Consider the following 17,980-nt stretch of genomic DNA (forward strand, 5'->3'; position numbering starts at 1 on the left):
AAGAAATGGAGTCCTACTGCTCTGAGGTTTGTTATTCATAGGGAGACAGTTGGATGTTCTGCAAGCAGATCCCAGACCTGAAAAGAAGGCAGGAATAGCAAAGGATTTTTTGTTTTTTTCTCAGAACATTGGTCTGTTCAAGGAGAAGGCAATCCTGTGGCTACATGAGAAGGAGCTTGTGAATCATTGTAAAAGGCCAAGGTTTGTGAAAACAGCGGGTAAAGAAGACAGCTGGAAGTCAGTTCAGAGCTTGAGCCAGCATGAGGAAGAGAGTTGCTGAGCAGTGGGACAGATAGCAAGGGGTGGGGTGGGGGTGGGGGAGTCTGACTAGAGGGACAAAGGCTTGTCTATAGCAGTGTTTCAAACGTTTTTGGATTACAACACAGTACAGAATGGGTTTTGCACTGCGACCCAGGACAGAAGTAAGTATGTGTGAGTCTGAAACCAGTTTCATGAAACAATATGTACTCTCTTGTGTACTGCATTCTGGTTTCTGTTTCTATGCTTCTGTTCCTATTCAGTGTTCTGAAAAACTCATCATCTATTAGTGGATCAGAGTCCATTGTCAGGAAACCATTTGCCTAATGGATGGATGAACAGGTTGCATTTGGGTTGGAGATGCTCGAGGAGGTGGAGGGGAGCACAGAGTTGATCGGGAAATCTGGACCCCTGTTGGTCCACATGGGACAGGTGGGAGTGTGGGAGCCCATCTGGTATGCTCATTCATGCAGGACTCACATTAGTGAACGCACCTGGGTGGACAGGTGCCAAAGGGGCCTTCCTATCAATTGTATCCACTTCAAAGCAAAATGGTTTTGAGGGAAAAGGTAGCGTGGAAGGAGTAAACTTGAATTTGAAAACAGTGTCTTTAGAGCAGATTTTTCTCTTTAGGTGAAGAGGACAAATGGATCCAAAACAAATTGGCTGGTGGATTTAGGCCACGTCCACTTTCATCAGCTGGATAGGGAGCAGAGGGGCTCATAGTGCGAAGTGTAGGCTCATAACTTTCCTCACAGCTTTGAGAAGTTCTTACAGAAGAAGTCAGTGCAGTGTGTTGTTTCAAAACTCCATGTTTTGGTCAAACTCATTAGGAAATTAGCTGCTTGCCTCCCAGAGAAATGGAAAAGTACTCTCATTACCTTGTGTAAAAGGGTTAGGTTATCAAAGTTTCCTTAGACCTCTAGTTCAAGATCTACAATCAAACTGGAATCATCATCCATAGGCTTTGGGATTGCCAAAAAAGCTTCTTGGAGAAATAGGTGAGGCAGCATGCAGCATCCTTGAGCTAATTTCCAGGATCCGTGGCCTGGAGTTAATGAGGGGCAGTGTATCTGCACGCCTTTGATCGCCTTTTCAGAACACTTACCACCTGCCTCCTCCACCTGACACCATCACCAGTGGGCAAGCACAACAGAGCACAGAAGAAAACGTGCACGGGGGTCAGGGTTCACTCTGGTTGCTTCCTTATTTGCTTGTTTTCATCATCCATATTCTGACCTAGGTGGAGACTCCCTTTGACTCATCCTTGCTTTGTTTGATTTTCTTACCTCAGTTGATATGTTTTCAGTGTGTGGCTTTACTTCTCCTCAGCTGTCTGGTATATATATCTAATGCTTTCTCCGCTGTTACCTCTGAGCTCTGGACTTAGCGGTGTCCACCTGACTATTTGCATAGAGTCCCGTGGTTGGATTCTGGCCTGTGTTGTGTTGGTCACCACCATATCCCGTCATGCACCCTAGAAATAACTGTACATTGATGGGTTAATACATTGGTTTTGATTTAATTTTTACATTTTGGGGACATGGAGAATCTATCTTGGTCAAGTTAATTTAATTACCTTCTCCAAATAGGCTTAAAAATACCTTTCAAAATTACATTTTGAAGACAGAGAAAACTTCTATTTGGTATATATTTATTTGGTGCGATGGGGAAGAAGGAATTTTCATTCAGGGAAAAATTTAGAACAATTAACCCCCCATCCTCCTTTACAAAGTGTTAACATTTTAGGGACACAATTCCCCAAACTGGTCTTGCTCAATTAACATGTTTTGCTCTAATACATGCAAAAACATTGAGACAGTTAAGAATTTAAATGTTTTCTAATTTATTACCTGCTATTTTAAGGACTTGTAAAGACTTCAGCTGTATGCTAATTGAGAAAGATTTGTTGCCTTTTCAAATTTTAAAACCGTGTGTGAATGTCAGGAAACAGTCCAATTTCCTATCTGCTTAGTGGAGGAACCCAGGGTGGGATGAAGGCTGTAGGGGGGGGGGGGGGCCAAGTTGCCCACCTGGGAGGCCTGGCTGCCTGGACTGAAGGTCAGCTGGTTGGGAGTATACCAGTTTAGGATCTCCTAACCAAAACCTCGAGACGTTAGGCATCTTGAGGATTGGTGAATGCTTTAAAACCTCAAGCTGCGGGGCGCCTGGGTGGCTCACTCAGTTAAGCGGCCGACTTCGGCTCAGGTCACGATCTCACAGTTCGTGAGGCTCAGGTCACGATCTCACAGTTCGTGAGTTCAAGCCCCGCGTCGGGCTCTGTGCTGACAGCTCAGAGCCTAGAGCCTGTTTCAGATTCTGTGTCTCCCTCTCTCTGACCCTCCCCCGTTCATGCTCTGTCTCTCTCTGTCTCAAAAATAAACGTTAAAAAAAAAAACCTCAAGTCGCTACATGTTTTCTGCAGTGTTCTTTATTTTTAAATGACAAAAGCGAAACTTGCTCGTTTAAAAAAGAAAGAAAAAGAAAAACCATTAAAACAGCCAACACTGAAGAGAATGACAGTTCACACTTTCCCCTTTCTCCACCTGCTGTCTCCTTTGGTTTGACTCCCAAACACAGCCAGGTAGCAATTTGGGGGCACAGCCCTTCTTCTCTACAAATGCCAAAATAATCCAGTTAGGTATTTATGAAATATGTATTATTTCACAGCCTGCTTTTGTTCCCCCCCCCGCCCCATAGTGAATGGTGAATGCCCTTCTGTATCATCTTGTGCATTTGAATGTCTGTGTAAGCTGTGATGGTGTGGCTGTGCCAGTATAATCATTTCCCCATCATTGGACCTTAGGATTTCTTCGAATGCTGTATTAAACACCCTTGGACATGCATCCTTTCACACATCTGTGCATTTGTTTTGATGATAAAAGATGAAATCATCAGTATACTGCTCATTTTATAATCTAGTTAACACAGTGCTATCAAAATTTACATATTCTACCATTTAGTTCCCCAAATATTCATTCAGCTGTAAAAGTAGAGTGCTAGACACATAGTGGGGCAATGCACAGCCCTTGCTTCCAGGAGCTCCCCATCTGAAGTGGGGGGGGGGGGGCTAGGCATAAACACTGGTTATAATTCCTTTAGTTTTTTTTTTTAAATTTTTTTTTACATTTTATTTATTTTTGATAGCACAAGTGGGGGAGGGGCAGAGAGAGAGAAGGAGACACAGAATCCGAAGCAGGCTCTAGGCTCTGAGTTGTCAGCACAGAGCCCGACGCGGGGCTCGAACTCACAAACCGCGAGATCATGACCTAAGCCGATGTTGGATGCTTAACCGACTGAGCCACCCAGGCACCCCATAATGCCTTTAGTTTTATTTATACCCTACCTTGTTCCAAAAGTGATCTGGGATGGCTTACAAAGATCCATACAATATGACAAGATACAGTAGATATAGGATGAGAAAGAAAGATAAGCCAAAAGAAAATAAGATGGAGTTATGAGTGAGGTTGTAAGGGTACCTTCAAGTTCTGGCTGTAGGCTTTAAAGCAGCCTAGGAGAAGAGACAAACAGCCCACAGCAAGGTTTAAGGTGTCCAGAAGAGAAACCAAATTGGAGAAATCCATCTATTCCTGATTCTGGGAGGTGAGAGAAACTTCTTTGGATTTTCAGCAAGAAAACACTGCATATGCAATGGCCAGCATTCTCAACAATGTCCCCAATGTTGTACAAAACCTAGTGACCTTGCTTCAAGATGCCATTTCATGTCCTGTTCCTCCTTGCTACCGAGGGGTAACATACCTTGGCCCTTCTCAGTAAGAGTCATTAGGGTGAGGGGTAAGTTCATGGGTTTAATCCAGAGAGAGCTTTAGGAGTACCAATGAAAGTAGCAATCTGGTATTATTCTTAGACCATGTTTTCTACAAGGTAGAACAGGATGTATAATCTTAGTGGAATTTCTGTGAGTAGAACCCACTTCCCTAAGATTACTAGCCTTGCAATTTACAAAGCAAGAAGTGAGGATATTTATTGTTATAGGTTTTTTTAAAATTTTTTTTAAAGTTTATTCATTATTGAGAGATAGAGACAGAGCATAAGTGGAGGAGGGGCAGAGAGAGGGGAAGACAGAGAATCCGAAGCAGGCTCCAGGCTCTGAGCTGTCAGCACAGAGCCCGACATGGGGCTCGAACTCACAAACCATGAGATCAGGACCTGAACCGAAGTCGGATGCCCCACTGACTGAGCCACCCAGGCGCCCCCATTGTTAAAGTTTCTATTTAAATTCCAGTTGACATACAGTATAATGTTAGTTTCAGGTGTGCAATTTACTGATTCAGCGCTTCTGTACATCACCCAGTGCTCATCACGACAAGCACGCTTCTCTATCCCCATCACCTATTTAACCCCTGCCCCTCACCCACCTCCCAGAAGTGAGGATTATGTTTAAATGGCATTAATGTATTGGGACTGTAACAATGAACAAAATATTTTCCTCTTAAAAACACACATGCCCAAGTCTGCAGTTGGTCCATGCAGGAAGGATGGTATGTGTTGACACTGAGGAGTTCCGCAAGTGAGAAGGCCCAGAGCCATCATTCCAAGAAATCTTGAGAGCATCCCCAAGCTTTCAGTTATTACTAGGTGGTAGCATGGGAGAGTATTAGCAAGACTGAGAGGTCTACAGATTGGGGCAGTGTGACCCTGTTTTGTGAAGCTGGGAAAGTTCCACTCTCATGAGCCACCTGGGTCTGCGTTTCCATGACCACATTCACTTAAGTCTTGCCTCAGAACATCGTCCCAGGACAGTTCTTTGTTACCAAGTCTGTCGGTCAAGCTGAGGTACTTTAACAGGACTTACCCTAAAGTTAAACGTGAGGTTTGTATGTTTGTCAGTGTTAACCTTGAGGTCACCCAGAGCAACGTGTGACTGATTTGCACATCACCTCTTAGCTTGTGAAGTGTTTCAGAGAAACGTGTCTGTGTGTTCAGATTTTTTTGGCTGCCTGATTAAGTGTCAAACCAGATACTGAATCAGGCTGCTAAGTGCCACATGTATTGGGAAACAGTGCATTTGGCAAAGGCAATCTATGGGAAGAGGTCAGAAGAGAAACCGCTCTCAAAGTACCTTAGTAAGGGTGTTAAGTGGCCCTTAGGGACCAGCATGAAAATTCACCTAGAAAATTTAAAAACTCCTTGGCTGTCTTCTCATTTAAGCCACTACACCGCCCAATCAGATTAGAGGTGAAGATAAGCTGCCGGGCTCCTAAGCCAAAGGTGAAAAAGGAGAGGGAAACGATGACACAGCTTCAGATACCAAATATCTATCCCGCTGTGACTTGGTAACATTTGAGAGATGGTTGTAACATTTCTTGGTTAGGAAAAGGTGGTGATAATAAGTGCTATCCTTTGTTGAGTGGTGTTTTGATGTATTCCTGAATAACCACCCCCAGAACCTAGTGGTTTACAACAATGATGTCTTATTTGTTGTGACTCTGTGGGTGGCCAGGCAGTTACCCTGCCGCTTCTAAGCTCATTCGTATGGCAGTATTCAGCTGGAGGGTCCGCTGGGCTGGAAGATGGAAACAGGCTTGCCAGCGAGGCTGGGAGCCCGTACTGAGTGTTGTCTATCAGCTGGGCGTCTCGGTTCTCCAGGTGGTCTCATGCTCCAATAGACTAGACCGGTTTCTTCACATGGTAGGTTTAGAGCAGTGCTCAAGAGAGCAAAAGGCGGATGCTGCAAGGTCTTTTGAGGCCTACCTATGCTTCAGAAACCTCACAGCCTCTCTCCTACCGATTGCGTGTCAGCAGATGGCAAGGTCAGCCCAGATTCATGGGGGCAGAGACATAAACTCCACCTCTGGGTGACAGGGGTGGCAATGTCACACTACTGAGGAATTATCACAAGTAGCTACGTGTGCCGAGCACTGTGCCTGGTGCATTGATTTCATCTCACGTAAGCCAGACAACCCTCTTGCACTGTAGGCGTTCTTACTCCCTTTCATCGGACTTGCAAGTTAGAAAGGTCATATTCTTCTTGCCCATGGCAACTTGATAAATCCTGGGACTAGGATTTGATTCTAGGTCTCTCTCTAGTTGAATGAAATGCATTTTAAGACTCAACAGGTGGGAGATTTGCTCAATTGTTCTTCAGCTCCTCTAACGCAGTTAATATTGTCTCTGATTCCTGTATAGAGCAGGCGAACAGAGAGAAACATAGAAGGCAGGCAGGCTTTGTTCTACCTCAGCCACTTCCCTGCATCCCAGAGACTCTCTCAGGGGGAATTGGATCAACACTTTGAAGGTGGGACGGACCTCCCTCTCTCCTTAGGTTCTGATTTCCCAGCTTGCTTGGCAGTGATTCCTTTAGAAAAGGAACAAAACATATTTTGAAAAATCTTGCTCTGTCCAGTTTTTCCTTGATTTCACAGTGTTGGCAGGAACCCAAGAGATATCCCAAGCCAAGAGGCTCCCTTCCAGAAAGGGAATTGCAGGGAAATTGGGACATCCAAAGTTGGGTAGAGGTTGGCTGCAGAACCTCATTCCTCTTCCTGAGTCCCCCAGGTGACATGACACCACCTGCTTCAGCTGTAGGGCTCCTCACATGCTAACCTCTTCTAAGACTAGGAGAGTGTGTTTGTTGTATTTGAAATGTTGATTTCCTTAAAGGTGACACCTCCAATTGTACACATTTTCAACCCCTTATTATTTGTGCCAAGTACTGTATTTGTGTGATCTTCCAATTACTGTTGTCTCTTGGTTTAAGGCATTCTGGTTTAACCAAAAGCTAATGGCTACCATTGGAGCTCTTAGGTTTGAAAAACAAAAACTTCTTTACAATAAATTTTTAAGTGGGTTGAGATGCTAGGAAACATTTACCAAGTAAATAAAATGTGCCATCTGTGCTCTCAGGCTTAAGGTCCTAGAAAGTGAACTGAATTTCTAAGGGGAGAATTCTATGGTGGATTGGGGGCTGGGAACCAGCAGAGTAGAAGGGAAAGCTGGGGAAGGTGGCCTTTTTTCAATTGTCACTCCCTTATACTTCTTGTTAGGTATTAAAAAACAAATCCCATATCAGAGAGTAGGTGTAAAATGAAATAAAAAAATGTAAATAAGACAAAAAACTTAAAAAGTTGACACAACATAGATTAACTATATTAGATTTCATTTTATTTATTTTTAAGTTAGTAGCCAGAATATGTAAAAAGTATAAATGAGCATAAGTTAGGAAAATAAGAATAAATGTTTTATTAAAATCCTAATTGAAAATACCTGTAATAGGGGCAGTCGGTTAAGCTTCTGACTCTTCTTTTTTTTTTTTTTTAATGCTTATTTATTTTTGAGAGAGACAGAGACAGAATGTGAGTGGGTTGGGGCAGAGAGAGAGGGAGGCACAGAATCTGAAGCAGACTCCAGGCTCTGAGCTGTCAGCACAGACCCTGACATGGGGCTCAAACTCACGAACTGTGAGATCACAACCTGAGCGAAAGTCAGTTGCTCAACCGACTGAGCCACCCAGGTGCCCCTAAGCTTCTGACTCTTGATCTCAGTTTAGGTCTTGATCTCAGGGCTGTGAGTTCAAGCCCCGCATTGGGCTCTGCGCTGGGCATGAAGCCTTCTTAAACAAAACAAAACAAACAAACAAACAAAACCTGTAATGGAAGGGAGACCTAATCAAGTGCTGTGGGAAACAGAGGAGAGAAATTATTTCTTGAAAGAGCAGGAATTCTCAGGGAGGGGTTAAGGAGGAGATACCCACCCGTCCTTGCTGTGCCAGAATGTCGTGGTGGGGACTCTGGGCTGAGTGAAAAAATATCAACCTCCCAACCCCCCAACAACAACCAAACTTTAAAAAGAAGACTACAGAATCTTCTTGACTGGTCTGCATAAGAATACATACAGAGAAAGTACTGTATGAGCACATGTGAGGGCAGGGAGAAGCTCTGGGATATGAAATTTTGAAAAACAATGAGAAGGGTCAGAGAAAGATCTAGAAGGCACTAGCAGAAGGAGACAAAAGGGAAATCTTGGACTAAAGTGATTTGTAGCAATATGAATTAGCTATTACAACAGTTCTCCAAGTTGTTGCAAGATGGGGCCACCCCACAGCCCCTGAGTGTGGGGGTCTCTTACAGAGCCAGTTTGGGGAACAGAATTTTAGCCTCCCTCCTGCTTGTACATCCTGTGATTGTAATTATTACATAGGACGGTGGGAAAAATAAAGGTCAGGTAGAAAAGTATAAATATTTAACCTTAAATATTTAAAATTTTGTTATTAAGACAATCTATAAACCAAAAAAAAAAAAAATTTCAGGGAGGTGTCCATTGCCAGGGTGTGTAACATGGAGAATTGAACGATTTCTCTTTGATTTGAATTCTGTTATATGCTCTTGGAAGAAAAAGGATTGAAGGAATGGGAAAAATATAAAGGATACCCTTATTCAAAGTTTAGTATCTTAAGTGACAGGGAAGAGCCATAGAGAATTCTTTTCTTATCCTCATGAGCAGTTCCTTGTTAAATCTTAAGTAACATCATATATCTGAGAAAGGGAGTGTAATTTAATCATTTTAATATAGGGTTCCTTACTCCTTCCTGGTTTAGTCTTCATTTTCTTCCCATTGCTTCTGTTTAAAAAGCAGTACCATGAATGTTGGAGGATTTATGGAAGTTAGGTTGATTTCTTATGTAGCTGCCTTCTGGTAGACCTTCACACTAATGCTGATGGTACTTGATACTCAGGAAATGAAAGGAGGTGGAATGTTTCTGCACATAGTTTTCCTAACTTTTTTTTCATATAGCTTTTGATGTAGAGTGAAAATAACAGTAATGACAATAAAAAACAAAAAGTATAACTGTAGTTAGTTGAGAGCTTTGTACATATTTGATTAGATGTTTAATGGTTTTTACAAGAATAAAAAGACAAAAGTGGGTAGTGTGCTAGTTATTTTTTTACTAAGGGGGGGTGTTATTGTCTCCGTTAATTACTAACATTTCACAAGCACTTAGATAAGCATTTACCCATATGTAAATGCAAACAGAAACCAGAATGAATAGGTGAGGTGCTGGTATGGCTTTTTTGAAAGGGTTTTTGTTTGGTTTGGTAAATGTCTCATCTTCTGCAGTCATGCGTTCATTTAAAAATGGCTTATAGTTTGCAAGTAGAGACTTTTAAAACACTTTCACATGTTAGGCTTACTGACACGGTAGATAAATCAGTAAGTACTTCTGTAGTTGGTAAGAGTATGAAAATACAGTGCAGATGATAATTATTATGAAACCTTTGAACACATACTATTAGTTATAAGGAATTTGGAGTAGACAAACTATATATGCTACTGCTATGACCTAAATGTTTGTTTTCCCCTCCCCACCCTGCAAATTCATATGTTGAAATCCTACCCCCAGGAGGTGGTAGTATGAGCCAGCAGGGTCTTTGGGAAGTGATTAGGTCATGAGGGTGGAGCCCTCATGAATGGGATCAGTGCTCTTGTAAGAGACCCCACTTGAGCCACCTTGCCCCTTCTGCCAGGTGAAGCCTGTGACCTGGAGGAGGGCCCTCACCAAACCATACTGGTACCCTGATCTCAAACTTCCAGCCTCCAGAACTGTAGGCAGTAATAAATTTCTGATGTTTATAAGCCACCCAGTCTGTGGTATTTTGTTACAGCTGTACAAATGGACTGAAGCACTTATTCAGTATTAGGTCACTTTAAAATATTGATGGGTACTTTTTGCTCTTGGACATTTGAAGTGATTTTCCTTTTGAAGGAAATATGTTCTCAGGTTTTCCCAATGTTCTGACTACACTGTAAAATGAGGGACCTGTTGCTGATGAGATACTAGCAGAATGAAAAGCACATATAAGAATATGAGTATCTGTTATTGTCATTTTATTTAATAGACATTTATTGAGCACATGCTATATGGCAGGCCTGCGCTAGGCATAGGGATGCAGTGGTGAGGGAGAAAATGTTCATGTTTCCCACCTTTATGGGTCTCACATTTCTCTGGGGGAAGGAGACATTCACTGAAATTGCAGCTACATCTGACAGAGACCAATACCATATGATCTCACTCATGTGGAATCTAAAAAAAACCAGATTAATATACAAGCAAACAAATAGAATCAGACCTATAAATACAGAGACCAAACTGATGGTTGCTAGAGGGGAGGGTGGTGGGGAGTAGGCAAAATGGGGAAAGGGGAGAGGGAGACACAGGTTTCCAGTTAAGGAATAAGTCACGGGGATGGAGGGCACGGTGTAGGGAATACAGTCAGTGGTACTGCAGTAATGTCGTATGGTGACAGATGGTAGCTATGCCTGTGGTGAGCCTGCTGTAACATACAGAATTGTTGAATTGCTATGTTGTGCACATAAACTAATATAACATTGTGTGTCAACTATACTCAAGTTAAAAACAAATTTTTAAAAATAAATTGCAGCTGTAAAGGCGAGGGACTTGGCACTCTGAGAGCAGATGAGGGGAGGGGGGCTGATCTGGTGCTGGAGCTTGGAGAAGGCTTCTCTGAGGAAGTGAGGGTTGACCTGAGAGCTGAAGAAGTTTGAGAGTTAACTCGGGAGTAGCCAATAGAAAGATCTAGTTGCAGAGAATAAAGGGTAATGGGGAGCAGAAGACTCCCAAGGCAGCCAGAAAGGATGGATTCAAAGTGCACGGGTTAGAGAGCTTGCCCTGAGGTGGAAGGACAGATGGGTGAAGGTGCAGGTAGTTTGTGTGCAGGTAGTGTTTTCATATGTTGGCTTCTATTTGTGTGTGTGTGTGTGTGTGTGTGAAGTCAGATGGGGGCTGTTAAGAATGGGGGTGGATGGTTAGAGGTTTGAAAAGTAGAGATGATTTGGAAAATCATTTGTGGAGTGGGAAAGGATTGGTTGGCCTAGGCAGTGCGTGGGAGCACTGTGCAGCCTTGAGGGTTGTTTGATCCCACTGTCATTCCTCACTCACCAGCCTCAATCTCTGCGGGTATGTGACATTTCCCAACAGCGCTCTGATTGTTTAGGGCTCATCACTGAGTAAATAGTTGAGCAGCTCTGGGGTTGGAGTTTTGCCAGCTCTTGGCAGTGGAAAGGGAATGTGGGGTGTTAGTAAGAGTATTACTGAAATGATGGTCTCTAGGATCTAAGCTGATGAAAGAGGGAAATAAAACAGGAAAGGACTAATGCATTAGGAACAAGCAAAGAGGTCAAGTAGTCTTGAGAATGTTGTAATACTGAGCACACCTGAAGGAAAAGTCAACAGGGGAATACTTGAAATGCTGTTTCTGAGGCAGATAAACAATGAGTAAGGGACAATAAAGGTCCCTGATTGGTTGAGGTGGCATGGAAGAGGTGCCATTTCTGATAAAGAAAGACTGAGTTGTTAAGGAAATCTTGGCCTCCTACATAGTAAGAAGTCACTCAGATTGATATCAGGGCTGGAGGAGATCAGTGAACTGAGACCAAAGTCCCCGAATGGAAGGAAATGTTCAGGAGGTCGGAATATAACACTGAGGAGGGGGACAGGAGGCATTACTGAATAGTAGGACCAAAACACTCTGGGTGTTTCCAGGGAGCAGGGGGATGGAGGAGTAGGGCCTGAAGGAGACCACAAGGAGCAAAGAGTATATAGGCTGGCCTCCTGACTCTGAAGTGTGGGAGACTAAGGCATCCGCTCCCTGAGAGGGGCTGCTGGGGAGGAGGAGTGTCTTCAGAGCACGTGGAGGAGAGGCAGGGGATATGGGTGGGGAGCAGCAGCCCCAGGGGGGTTAGTGGACCGGTTGGAGAGGTGGAGGGAGAGAGGGACTGGGTCAGGTGGCTGCCGGGAAGGAACTTTGGAGCATGACAGAGGTAGTCCCGTGGTAGAGGATAGATTTCTGCAGTGGGGTCTGCCTGCATGGGTGTGTGTTGACTGATGTAAACAGGGATGAGTTAGGGGCCTAGGGCTAGTGGCCAGACACTGGTCTTGTTACCCTTGGCTGGAGTGGTAACAGACCCAGAAACTGCATGCCATCTTGCTGCCGGGGATGGATGACGGTGGAAGCAGAAACTTCATGTCTGCCATAGGCTGAGTACTGTTCTAAGTATCTAGCACACATGTGGTTTGTGCCTTAGGACAGCTGTACCAGGTTAGGACTACTGTTACCTCCATTGTGCAAGAAACTGAGGGCCAGATAAGGCAAATTTAGAAATCTGTCCCGGGTCACACAGCAAGCAGTGGAATAAGGTTCAATCCCAAGACCACGACTGAGCCTGTGTTTGTCCCATCATGTTACGTGTACTTAATGTTTTCCTACAGATGTAGTTGTGATTTTTAAAAATCTAAATGATGGACTGTTAGAAGCTTATGTAGTATTTAATGCAAAATTGTCTTTTTAGATACCAAAGTTCAGTTCAGTCCTAGAATCCCAGAATCTTTGAGAGCTCTCTGAAGGCTAGACTTGGGCTCAACATCTCTCCCCCCACCCCCCGCCATGTCCTTTTATCTCTTCCATTATGGATGCCCAGGCACCTCTAAATTGTTAGAAGGTTCTTCCTTGAATTAAGCTGAACTCTCCTCTCCCTGTAATTTTTGCCCATTTGTGCCTTTTTGAGTAATGCAGAATAAGTTCCATCTTTTACTTTTTTACACGACAATGAAGGTGTTTGAAGGATGCTCTTGAGTCCTTTCTAAGTAATCTTGTTCCCAATGGTTTGTGATTAATTCAGAGTAAAGTGGGACTGGTAAGTGTCTTGATCCAAAGGTACATTTTTATGCTAACTACCTGAGCCTGAAGTTTGTTTTTTGTTATTAGTATCTTCATTACATTATCATCTCTCATAGGTTTGTGTATCTTCAACTGCTGAGGCTTCCACTGTGTGTGTGTGTATGTGTGTGTGTGTGTGTGTGTGTGTGTGTGTGTGTCAGAGAGAGAGAGAGAGAGAGAGATGTAGCCAATATGTTAAGTCCTATACTTAGGCATTGCCTTTGGACAATTTATTCCTGTTATACTTTTTCTTTTTGATTGGGACTCACTATTTCCGCTTATGAAGAGAATTTAGGAACCTGATTCTGTTAACCCATTACGTTAGCTATCCTTCCCAGCTCTGCATTATGTGCAGGTTGAGTATCATATAAATATTTGTAAAAATGTTACTAATACAAACCAAAAAGAGAGAACCTTATAGGATATTAGAATATATTTCTCAAGTTTATTTTAGCTCATTGATCCACAGGCTGCTTCTAGTTTTTCAGCTAGCTCTGGATTTACCTAATTTTGTTTTCCAGCCACATTTCTTCATATTATTCATAAAGCTTTCAAGAGGAACTTTCAGAACTCTCCTGGAATCAAGTTATCTTTCATTTGGTATTCTTCATTCTGCCAGGATTTGACAGTCAGTTAATTGTGGGAATAAGGGATAGGAAGGGGACCAGAGTGACTGAGCTATTCTAGATTGGAAGATGGGAAAGTGTGGTGGATAGCACCATTCTCTGAGCTGTGGTACTCTGGGAGAAGTACTGGTTTGGGATTAAGTTCAGCTTGAGTCATAGAGCCCATGGGGCCTCCAAGATGCCCCTAAGGAGCCATCCAGAGGGAAGGTGATCATCCAGGACTAGTATGCTGGGGGATGGTGAGGTTTGGTTGCACACAACAGAAGCTACGTTAAAGATTTGGGTCATATACCCAGGCAGAGCCTATAGAGTGCAAAGAAGAGGTTCTGGGTTGGGGCAGGGGAGGTAGACATTTCAACACTTGAGGGAGTTCATGCTCGACAGCCTCCACTTTTTGGTGAAATGCGAAGGAACCATATCTATTATAAGAGAGAGAGAACTGAAGATTTAAGTCCAGTGAGTGTTTGGAATCAATGTGGGAAATAGGAAAGGGAACTTAGGAAGGACGGGAAAAGGAATGCTAAACACAAGGAAGCATTCTTCCCAGCTTCCCCCTTCCTTGCTGCCCTTAAAGACAACCACACAAGACCTTTTCCTCTTTAACATTTTTACTGCTGATCACTATAGCAGTGGTTCATGCTGTGTCAGAATGGGAAGGAGTGCAGTTCTGCATGTGTCTGGAAGTGGCATACTTCCTAGGGAAGCCCTTGTATTACAAGAGAATAACGAACATGGGAAGTGAGAGTAATCATTGTGTTTCCAGGTCGGTAGTTCTAGATTCAGCTGGTGGAACTGAGTCTTGCACTTCAGCCTTGAAGAGTCTTGTTGGGACTTTAACAGAAGAGAAGATGTCCTGTTGGTTTGCACTAAATACCTTCCGATATTTCCTCACTGTTTACGTGTCCTCTCTGTTGGGTATTTATTTCACGGAAAGTGGGGAATACTCCCTTAGCACCCTGAGCTTGGCACTTTATGTGCTAGTGATCAGTTTCTTTGCTTCCCTACTGGCCTATAAGTGTGTCCCTTTTTGTATTCGAGACCTGGCACAGGAGTTGGCTGGTGGGCATGTGACAGATGTCCAATGAACTGTTGGCTGAAGTGAGGGCTGAGTCAGTTTGGCTGTGCTTTTTCCGGTGACCCTGCCTCTGGGAGTCCTGCTGGAGGGGGCTCGTATAAGCTGACGGCAAAGAGATGTACTTCAAACCTTCTCATATTTTTCTTCTAAGAAACCAGCTTGAATGGAAGCTTATGGAAACCGTCTTGGGAGAAAATGTTCAAACATCATTGCATTCTGGAGGCTTCTGGAAGAGTTTCTCTGGTGTGAATCAAGATGGGCTAATTACATTGTAAAGTTCATGTCTAGACACTCCCCTTGTAAATTGCCACAGAAATATTTCCCACTTCCTGTTCTGGCTGTTCCTTCCTAGCCTAGAATCCCCACTTTCTACCAGCTCCTAGCCACATGTAGAGGTGTAGGAACCAGGTCTAATACTTTTCTCCTTTTACTGTGTATTCTTCTACTCAATAATCTCCAAACTCTCAAAAGTTCTTAATCTACGTCAGTAATTAGTGTTGTTTGGCTTTGTCCATTTTCCTCCTTCTCTTGCCTGATTTGGTGAATGAACAGAGGTACTTGCTTTCTACCAGAAGCCTTGGTTTTCTGGGGGAAATTTATAAAAAAAAATCACAAGATTTGTCCTTGATTTGGCATGACTAATGAAGCAAGCAGCTGCTTAATAAGAAGCAAAGCTGAGAGTAGAACAATTTAATTAGCTTCTGTCTGTTGAGCCTTTAATAGAAGCCACAACTGGACTATATGGAGCTCTTTAGTTTTAAATGAAATGTTTTTGTGAAGGGAGACTCTCAACATGTCCCTCAAAGACCCCAGTTAAGTGAAAGGAAATCTGTTAAAAATATAAAGTAGCCAGTATAACAAAGACTTAATAAAAACTAGCTGTTTTAGGAATGGGGGAATTTCTTAATGGTGAGTTGTTAGAGTGCTTTTGTTTTTTAATGTATTGATTACATCAACAGTTCATAAAATGGATAATGTGTAATACTATGTTTTGTAATACAAATTTTAGCAAACATTAATGAAATAAATGCTCATTATATATGTTGAATTTTAACAAAAGTGAATGAGTAGCTCACACCCAGCACCCTCCAGGACTCGTAGGAAATGTGTAGAAAGAACCCTTCAGGGCAAACCATCCTCACATTTAAGATTAGACTGTCCACTCTTTTCTGGTTAGTGGCTTCATGTTCTTCATTTATCTGTCCACCTGGCCCCCATTTGCTTTAATCTTAGAAAACCATTTTGCCTTTTACATCTCACTTAGTGAATTATAATGATGTTTAATTTATGCACAAAACTTACTTTTATGTATTATTTGGTTAATAGGCTAAAGATCACAAATTAAAAAATTTAATACCCCAAAACACATGTTGAATTAAAAAAAAAAGTAAATGAGCAATAAAGTTAATGGAACCTCCTGCAGAAGAATGGTATTATCAATATTTTCACTGAGCACACACACCAGAAAGAAAGAATGGGGAAAGAACTCATTACAGACACATGAGTTCTGTCAGAAGGGGCCCTGTGGGAGCCTGATTCTTATTACAAGGTCCTGGTTGGAAGGGAATGAAGTGGGGTTATTGCTAGTGCAGTCAATGACTTGGTTTTTCTCTAGTGAATTGGCTCCACGAGGTGACTTTATTTCTTCACATTAGGCAGCTGGGAATATGTATTGATTCATTTCCTTTTCATTTGAGGGTCAGCTCTATCAAAGATGGAGCCATTTCTAGAAATGCTATATTTGCTAGATATGAGTAAATGCTTTAGTGTCTTTCTTTTGGTCTGAATGTTCCTAAGATTTTTAGGAGACAAATAAAGTTCAGTTCAATGAGAAAGGAAACATACTTTGAATGTGTATATATGCATATTCTTTCTGCTAACTCTACCCTTAAAACCTGAAATGCTTTTATAAAAATCTTTTATTATAAAGATAAAAAGTCATGGAGGATTTTTGGTCCAAGGATGTGTGTGATTGCAGAATTATTTTTAAAAGTAAAATACTAATTTAAGTAGAAAAGAACCAGATGGTATTATTCTTCTTAAGATTTTAATTTTGGTTTAAATGTTTTTTGTCTCACTGTACAATTAGTTTTTATAAAATAATTATTTTTTGTTTTGCTGTTGCAGATAATGTTAGTTTTATTATGATTTTTGGCTTGTTTCCTAGAAATTATCTAATGAACTCATTTTATAGATGAGGAAATAGAGGCATAGAGAAATCAGGTGATTTGTCCTAAGTTTAATTAAAAATTAATATTACTAAAAGAATACCTTCAGTTATAGTACTTGAAATTTCCTCTTAATGTTAAACACTAAGACTTAGATAATTTTGAATATCATGCTATTAAATTTGCCACCTGAGATTTGTAAGAGTGAAATGTTTAAGATAACCGATTTTTCCCCTTTTTTATTTTAATACAGATATAAGATACATGACAAATAGCTGGTAAAGACTTAAAAGTCTTTTAGTTTCTTTGTATTCTTAGATTCATGCTAAATTAAAATAAATTACTAAAAATATAACCACATACTCTTTTAAAATTAAAAATTAATGTAGATTTATTATGAGCAATTTAAAGCAATTTATAGCCATCATTTCTCTTAACAGGTTGAAGAAATATGGATACCAACACCAAACTGATCTTCAGCACTGTTTTTACCAGCTTTTTCACCTTTCAGCTTCTTTTCCACTTTATAAGTTACTGGTTTTCAGCAAAAGTTTCTCCAGGTTTTAATAGTCTCAGCTTTGAAAAGAAGATTGAATGGAACTCAAGGTAAAGCATATGAAAATGTAATTGATTTTAAAAAGTGAGTTTTATGAAATAAAATCATTTAAAATATTTCCAAAAAATCTTTCATTTAAGATCTAACAAAATTTAAGGTCAGATTTTTTTTTTAAGTTTATTTTTTATTTTGAGAGAGAGAGCACGCAGTTGAGTGGGAGAGGGGCAGAGAGGGAGGGTGAGAGAATCCCAAGCAGGCTTTGTGCTGCCGTAGAGCCCGACTTGGGCCTCGAACTCAGGAACTGTGAGTTGTAACCTTAGCCAATATCAGGAGTGGGACATTTAACTGACTGAGCCATTCAGGCACCCCTAAGGTCAGATTTTTTTTAATTTGACCTTGGGAATAAATAAAAGGAAAGTAAGTAGATAGATCTTGTATGAGAAAATTCTAAAAATTCTTATATTGAAAGATGTTGGGAAAAATTGAACTTTCTGGGGAAGTGTGGGAAGGTTAAGTAGGCTTCAGCTGATTGCAGAAGAGTCCTGTTTTACATTCTTCTCTGAAACATTTATGAGAACAAACACATGTCTTTGGAAATGATA

At 41.6% G+C, this 17,980-nt stretch overlaps 1 protein-coding gene across 3 annotated transcripts in view; it reads left to right on the top strand.

Annotated features, from left to right (window-relative positions):
- Nucleotides 1-17,980, top strand: part of TLCD4 (TLC domain containing 4) — a 68,883-nt gene that overhangs the window by 2,875 nt on the left and 48,028 nt on the right. For all 3 annotated transcript variants that reach the window (XM_027058537.2, XM_015064451.3, XM_027058538.2), the window contains exon 2: nucleotides 17,263-17,428. In XM_027058537.2, the coding sequence (XP_026914338.1) occupies nucleotides 17,274-17,428 (155 nt within the window). In that variant the 5' untranslated portion in view covers nucleotides 17,263-17,273. The remainder of the gene's footprint in view (nucleotides 1-17,262; nucleotides 17,429-17,980) is intronic.

Source organism: Acinonyx jubatus, chromosome C1 (assembly GCF_027475565.1).
Source record: "Acinonyx jubatus isolate Ajub_Pintada_27869175 chromosome C1, VMU_Ajub_asm_v1.0, whole genome shotgun sequence".
Classification (NCBI taxonomy): domain Eukaryota; kingdom Metazoa; phylum Chordata; class Mammalia; order Carnivora; family Felidae; genus Acinonyx; species Acinonyx jubatus.